We start from the raw sequence: 7981 nt of genomic DNA, 5'->3' as shown, positions 1-7981 counted from the left end.
CCAAAGCTGCAGACAAGTTGGAGAAAGGCAATAAAGGAGAATATTTGTAGCTCAGGATTAAAATGAAAGGTCCTTGATTCTCTCTGAGTGTGGCTGCTTTCTTACAGATGTTTTCTTGCTAGCACTGATGAAGTTACTTACTCTGGGCAATGAAATGATTGCAAGAAAACAACCAAGCTCAGAGAGCAACAAGCAACTGTCAAATTGGAGGAAACAATGAGATTGAATGTGGATTTCCAAAGAGCAGAGAGGAAAGAAAATGAAGTTTAGTGCATTGCAAACAGCTAGAAGAGGACTGCCTGAAGGGCCATGCCAGCAGTGTGGGATTCAAACTTTTTAACAACTGGTTCTGTGGGCGTGGCTTAGGTGGTGGATGTGGCTTAGTGGTCATGTGACTGGGTGGACATGGCTTGGTGGTCATGTTATTGGCTGGGTGTGGCCAACTCAATATCACTCACATCAAGGCACGCATCTCCTCGCCTGGCCTCTCATGACTGTAGGGATGCTGCAACAGTCGTAAGTGTGAAAAATGGTCTTAAGTCACTTTTTTCAGTGCCATTGTAACTTTGAATGGTCACTCCACACAAGCCAAATACCAGCAAAGGAGGGGGGAAAAACCCAGAGAAGTTCCTGAGACAGGAAGTCTAATCCTTCCAAGAATGTAATAAGGGTTAATGAAGAGGCAGTTTCTGTAAGCAACACCAGAATGTTTCCTTCCTGCCTTCCTTACAAGATCAGGCCAGTAATTTCTTCTAACAACCAGTTCTCCAAACTGCTTAGATTGTTAACAACAGTTTCTAGTGAATAGGTGCAGACTGGTAGAATTCCACCCCTGCATACCAGGAGTACATTTGTGCAAGTCAAAAGGATTTGAAGAACAGTCTGAACAGCAAGGTATCAAGAACAGATGGTGAGAATATACAGAAGAGTTGATTGTGAACCACAAAAAGGGCCAGCCTCCCAAAGGTTGATGTGGAAAGGGAGGCAGAAAAAGAACCAGCCATCCTTCAGAAAGAAGTTGTGTGAGCAATAGGCAAACTGCCAAAGAATAAGGCCCCAGGTATTGATACAATTCCAGCAGAGTTGCTGAGGCCTGAACCCACCCACAACCATCATAGTCAAAAAATGTGATAAACAAACACATGGCCACAGGATTGGAAACAATCAGTGTTAATTCCATTCCCAAAAAAAGGTGACTTCAAGGATTACTGCACAATTTCTCTCATCCCTCACACTAACAAAATGCACACAACAACATCTGTTGCTGACCATTGAAAGGGATTTGCTAGATGTTTAAACTGGCTTCAGAGGGGGTTGTGGCACTTACGACCATATTGAAAATCTGTGCTGGATCACAGAAAAATCTAAAGAATATAAAAGAACATCTACATCTACAATAGATTACAATAAAGCTTTTGATTTTGTCAATTGTGACAAGCTGTGAAGAGGCCCTCAAAGACCTAGGGTTGCCAACACCTCTGTAGAAGTTGGTGCAGTTGCTATACACAAATCAGGAAGCCATTGTGGGGACACCATAAAGAGACACTTATTGGTTCAAGATAGAGAAAGGAGTGTGACAGGGTTGCATTAGTTCATCTTTCTTATTCAACCAGTATGCTGAAGTGATCATGAAGAAGCTGAAGCCTGAAGAACCAAAAATTAGAGTACAGATTGGAAGGTAACATCCACAATATGTTGATGACATAACTCTCAGGAAGGCCTGAAACATCTGATCAAAAAGATTAAAGAAGAAAGCGAGAAATTTGGCCTCTTCCTGAATGTTAGTAAGACCAAGCTCATGACCACTGTGAAAAATGAAAATATAAAAATAGCAGTTGATGAAGATATCAAATGCATGTTAAAAACTTCTAGGATCGTGGATCGATCAAAGCAGTGAATAAAAAAACAACCCCCCCCCCCCCCCCCCCCCCCCCCCCCCCCCCCCCCCCCCCCCCCCCCCCCCCCCCCCCCCCCCCCCCCCCCCCCCCCCCCCCCCCCCCCCCCCCCCCCCCCCCCCCCCCCCCCCCCCCCCCCCCCCCCCCCCCCCCCCCCCCCCCCCCCCCCCCCCCCCCCCCCCCCCCCCCCCCCCCCCCCCCCCCCCCCCCCCCCCCCCCCCCCCCCCCCCCCCCCCCCCCCCCCCCCCCCCCCCCCCCCCCCCCCCCCCCCCCCCCCCCCCCCCCCCCCCCCCCCCCCCCCCCCCCCCCCCCCCCCCCCCCCCCCCCCCCCCCCCCCCCCCCCCCCCCCCCCCCCCCCCCCCCCCCCCCCCCCCCCCCCCCCCCCCCCCCCCCCCCCCCCCCCCCCCCCCCCCCCCCCCCCCCCCGTAGATTTTTTCCTCCAAATTTTCTTGGGGCCATTAAATCAGAGGAGGGGAAGATATAGAAGTTTCTTACCCTGAGATTTATTGGTAATTTCTAATTTAACTTCCACCTACTCTTAAATAAAACTTTTTCACCCCTTCTGAATGCTGCAAATAATTAGAAAACTCCTAACAGTGCTTTGCTTTGATTTCAGATGTTGAGGGATTTGAGAGCAAGCTAGGACAGGTTGCATGAAAGAGAAGTCCAAGAGTTGATGGGCTGATGAAGAATTCTGAAGCCCCCTTTTCATAAATGAAAACAAAAGTTACTTACTAGGATAGGCATAGCTCAGAGGCATTGAGTGGGATCTAAAAGAGATTGTTCTCCTTAAATCAATGGGGTGTGGCAATTCTTTTCCTGTCATTCACATGAATCTGCTCTCATGTCACGGAATGCTTAATCAGATTTTGGCTGGGCAAATGAATGAAATGGAATAAAGCACGGGAACAAAATGCAAAATTAATGTCAGGAAGCAACTTCTGCTAATTAAATTGTCTAAGTCTTATTAGATGGCTGGAGACCTGAGTATTTTACTGATGGAGTAGTTACAGAGCCTTGGATATCAACATATTGATCATGTGAAAAATGTATAAGGGGCATTATTTTTATAAAAAGACAACAGAACCTGAAAAATAATGAAAGATGAAGTATGACAGCAACTGAGATCATGCCTTTATCAGTGATCATTATGATGATCAAATCAATCAGAATCAGGAGTCATATATAATGCTCACATATCACAAGCATGATCATTAATGGACAGTTTAATTCTGCCATTATCCATCCAGCAAAGAACTCATTCATCAGGAGTCATTAGGATTGCAATCCCTGTGCTAACTTTGTAAAGTCCCTTTACAAAGTGCACTTACCCAGAACAACACCCACAGCACATAGCTATATGAGTTCACTTTGAAATCATTAGCCAATCTTACCTCTCTCTCTCTCCTTGCTTGACTTGCTGAAAGTTTACGTGTATGTGTGTGTGTGTGTGTGTTATCTATCTTCTATCTATTTATCTATCTATTCTTGGATACATACATGAATGCATGCATGCATACAGTACATACATACATGAGTTTATATCTTTCTATATTTTAACTCTTGGATACATAATACATATAAACAAGCACACATACATACATACATACAAACTCTTGGATATATGTATGTATGTATCGAAGAGTTCAAATATAGATATATTAGTTGAAATATATGTATGAAATATAGTTTTATATTATATACATACATATATATGCACACACACACACACACACACACATAGAGAGAGGCGGGGGGCAGGCTAGCATTTGAAATAGTAGTATAATCCATGGAAGTACCACCAGGAACTGATATAGCAAAACCAGGAAAGTGCCACTCATGTTTCCTTTTTGAGAAGAGTTCAGGAGACATATAATTATCCCACCTACAGAATTTGCTTGTATGCCATGTCATGTTTTTATCAGGGCTGTGTTCTGACAAGCGTATTACTAATTTAGGCCTCAATTCTATACCCACTTACCTGGGAGTGGGAGTAAACTCAGTGGAACTTAGTTCTGGATGAGCTTGCATAGAATTGGATTATTAATAAATTTCTCTAGGCTGTAATTAACATCAGTGAACGGTAAAATCAGGCTTCCAGCAGATGTGTTTTTTTTTCCTTCTTTTTCTGGAAAGTGTATTTAAAAGAATTAGGCGTTTTGTGGGTGTGGCCACTTTACAGAGAAATGCAACATTTTCATTCCTGAGAGTTCAGAAGCCCCTTTTGCTTTTGAATCCAAAGTGCTGCATAGCCTGAGGATTCAATACTCTTTTTAATATCATCTGATATTTCTCTAACAGAGCTTAAGCAGGCTGTCTTCAGTTTCCTGATGCATTAATTACAGCTTTCAGTGCCATGCTTGTGTTTGGTTTGGGGAGCAGCAATTATTATGGCTTGGTTTTGAACTTTAGAATTCTTCTTTAAAAGAATGTTTTCCAGAAGGTATTTCAGAAATTGCATATTTATTTCCAACCTTCCAGTCTGCTAGTGGTATTTTTTTATGATGACTGGATGCAACCCATGCTGAATGGCTGAATTATCAAGAGACTGGTTGCGAAATAATGCTAATGCATTGCTTTTATCTTATGGGCGGAGTTATGCTTTCCATTCCTAAAAAAAAAAAAAACCTTGTCAGGGTGGAATTTGGATGATGTGGAGATGTCTCTCCGTTGATTTAGAAGCTTTAAAGTTTTAAACAATTGGAAAAATAAAACACTTTCAAATATTTAGAATTAACATAAAGGACTTGCAGGCTATAAATGTAATCTTTATAAGCTTATAACCGCAAGCAGCCCAGAGTCACCTCATTGGGGAGATGAGCAGTATAAAACATTTTAAAAATTAAGTAAAATAAACATAAAGGAAACAGGAATATTTTCTTCCTTCCCTGAAGGCATGTGCTTGTTCACGTCCCAGTGTAATCTGCGTAAACATATTGCCCATTATCATTTTGTTTATATATCATCTTATGAAAGGACTCAGAACTGCCACCAGCTCTGCTGAAAGTCTCTCCTTGTCAAAGAATATCCAAGACTGTGCTGGAACTGTTTGATTCCGCCACCTCAGTCTCCCACATGCTGTTATGGTGGGGACATCACCATAAGAAGGCTACGGTTTCCTGGTTTAGGTCACCGAAGGTTAGGAAACATATCTACCAGCTGGTAGTGACTACTGTTGTCTTTATGGTCATTTCCATCAGCTAACTGTGGCCAAGGCCTCCAAAGTGGTTTAGGATTTCATGTTCTATAATCTCATAAATTACCTCTTGATGGCAGCATTTCTTAAAGTAGGTAAAAGCCCACTTTAAATGATGTGGCGGTGATGACGACTAAGACTTCTAAAAATGTATTTCCTCTAAATATAATAAGTCCTAGGTATAAAACCACACAACCAGAGTAAGTCGTAATAACACAATGCAGAACAAAAATGTAAGCAAGAAGCCCTTCTTTTAGTTCTCCAATTATAAATTTATTTGCGCATTTATTTGAGAACTGGGTTTTTTAGGTAGCTTTTGGCCAGTTTTATTTCCACAGAGATGCTTTGAAGGTAGACTACATAAATTTTGTGGAAAATCGAGCACAGTAAATGAAATGAAAACTTCAGAGTAACAGGAGATGGGCTAATATTTGGGATCGGGTCAGTCCCAGCCTGAAAGGCCAACAGACGGATATACAGGACCGGTTGTTCCAATTCTCCTCCGGTTTCTTTGGTCGAACTTTTTCTTCTCGCCATAACCCTGAAGTGGCAAAATCACGCGAACCTACGATCTTGAAGAGTCCTCTCAGGGGAAAAGCCGGGATCTGCTGCACAAATTGTTGCCCCGCTTGTGGAATGGATGGTGGGGAGGGAAGCTGCCTCTGAACTTTGGGCTGGGCGGCAAAGCGAGACACCTCTTTCCCCCCACCTCCCCGCCCTCCGTCCGCGGGCGGCGGGGGCAGGGCGCGAGGGAGGGTCTCCCTCTGCACGCCGCGCCAGCTGAGGGTGGAGCGTCGCTCGTCCGCCTGGCTCTAGGACCCAGCGGTGCCAGGCACCCTCCAGACTCTCGCTCGGCAGCACCTGCCCAGCCGGTGATTCAGTCAAGTGGTTGCCGCCGCCAGGATGGTGCAGCTGCCGCAGCTGGTCGTCGCCTCCTCCTTGTGGCTCGGGCTGGGCTGGTGGGCGTCTTTGCCGCCAACCGGACTGGCGCTGCCCGAGGTGCTGTTCCGTTGCCCGCCCTGCACCGCCGACCGCATCGCCTCCTGCCCTTCCGACGGACCCGAGACCTCCGCCTGCCCGGAGCTAGTGCGGGAGCCCGGCTGTGGCTGCTGTCGAGTTTGTGCCCGCTTCGAGGGGGAGCCCTGCGGGGTGTACACGCCACGTTGCGTCTCCGGGTTCCGCTGCTACCCGAGTCCCGACTCTGAGTTGCCCCTTCAGGCGCTGGTGCAGGGACAGGGCACCTGCTCCCGGTGGAGCGACGCCGCTGAGTACAGCGCCACCACCGTCGAGCACCCCGGGGCGGGTGAGTGGAGGGTCTCCGCGGGGTGGGCTAAGACAGCCATCCGGGAAGCGAACAAGGGACATTTGGCTAAGAATGACCGACCCTTCAGGTCCCGTTTCAGCCCCGGGAGTGGCTTTCTGAATAGGTGCAGAGTGCTTCCCCCAAACCGGGAAGGATGAAGGGTTTCCAAACTCTTCAACTGTTCCCCAAAACGACTCTAGACCCGGACTAAACAATAATAATATATTTAATCAAGTGTTAGGACTGAATAACCTCACTGTAGCCTTCTTAAGATAGTGGTTGAGAATTTTAAGGTGAAATTGAGCCTCAGCATCTTCTCTGGAGGTAGTTAAATTCTGGGACTGATTATATGGGAGAATCTCCCAAATTTGAGCTTGATGTTAGGAAAAGCAAGGTGACTGCCTGCCGATATTTAATACTGCAATTCCAGAGCTCACTCAAGGTTGCAACATATTTTGGGGGGTTGCAACGTAATAAAGCATTTTTCTTAATATTTACAGGGTCAGGTGAAGTATATAAAGTATTCTTTGGGTGCCTATCTGGAGAACCCTGATGAGGTGTTGAATTTTGCATTGTTCTGTCTATTCTCTATATTATGGGCGAATACATTTTGGGTGTTAGGCAAATATTGAAGATAGATTGGTTTAGCGGGACCTTGAGAAGTATATTCGAGTTTGTATGGATTTAAGTTGCTGGAGAGTTGAGCAAAAATTGAGAATAGAGTGGTTTGGTGGGAGCTTGAGAAGTATACAGAGTTTGTGTGGGAATATGCATAACATGATAATTCTTCAAGTACCAGACATTGCAAATGGCTCAAGAAGCAAGCTGGCTTAACTGAGAAGCACCATGTGAGGAATTTAAGAGTGTGTGTAGAAGAGACCTCTGGAGCCTGTAGATAGAAGTCTGGGAGCAAAGAATGGTGATGGGATCAATAATGTGAACGTGGGGTAACTGACTGAGAGTACAGAATAGAAAGCAATACAGAAAACCAGTCTAAAACAATAGAAGAGCGTGAAAGAATTGAAAAAGAGGAGATTCTAAGGAACAAGGCACAGGAAACTAATGAGGATTATAATTGATACCAGCATTCAGAGAGAATTTGATTTTTAAAAAGGCCAGGAGTAAATTAACTGAGAATTTAGATGTGGTGTTAAGCGTACAAATGGAAATAATTGAGTGGCAAGAACTAAACAAAAATAATACGGATTTGATGAAGAGACATGTTTTCCTGGGAGGCCGCAAGTAAAAAGTAAGGCACATGCTATTAGGAAGTTGGATTGATGATAGAATGGAAATTGGGGGTTCTAATCTGAGGGTGCAGAGAAACAGGTGCATATAGTTATTTTATTTGTAGCCCTCTGCAGTTACTAATACTGCACCTTCACTTGCTTAAAACATAATAGATTTTTGGTGGATCTTTGGAGTTTTTTCTGATGTGGGGTCCACTTTGTGGACACAGCTTGTATGTGTAGATGTAGAGTGAAATAGACCTCTCAGCTATGTCATGCATGGCTGGAAAACATAAGATTCTGCTTCAGAGAGGTCCTTCGTAAAATGTTGCAATGAATTGTAGAAATGCTACAAAAC

At 45.0% G+C, this 7981-nt stretch overlaps 1 protein-coding gene across 1 annotated transcript in view; it reads left to right on the top strand.

The window, feature by feature from the left end:
- The first annotated feature begins 5703 nt into the window (after positions 1 to 5703).
- Positions 5704 to 7981, top strand: part of IGFBP2 (insulin like growth factor binding protein 2) — a 61405-nt gene continuing 59127 nt past the window's right edge. The window contains exon 1 of the mRNA XM_026707876.2: positions 5704 to 6394. Within this exon, the coding sequence (XP_026563661.1) occupies positions 5995 to 6394 (400 nt within the window). The 5' untranslated portion in view covers positions 5704 to 5994. The remainder of the gene's footprint in view (positions 6395 to 7981) is intronic.

This window comes from Pseudonaja textilis, chromosome 1 (genome assembly GCF_049901715.1).
Source record: "Pseudonaja textilis isolate UNSWEBS1 chromosome 1, rPseTex1.2, whole genome shotgun sequence".
Lineage (NCBI taxonomy): Eukaryota > Metazoa > Chordata > Lepidosauria > Squamata > Elapidae > Pseudonaja > Pseudonaja textilis.
The sequence above is the reverse complement of the archived record's forward strand: the minus strand, read 5'-3'. Positions and strand labels throughout refer to the sequence as shown.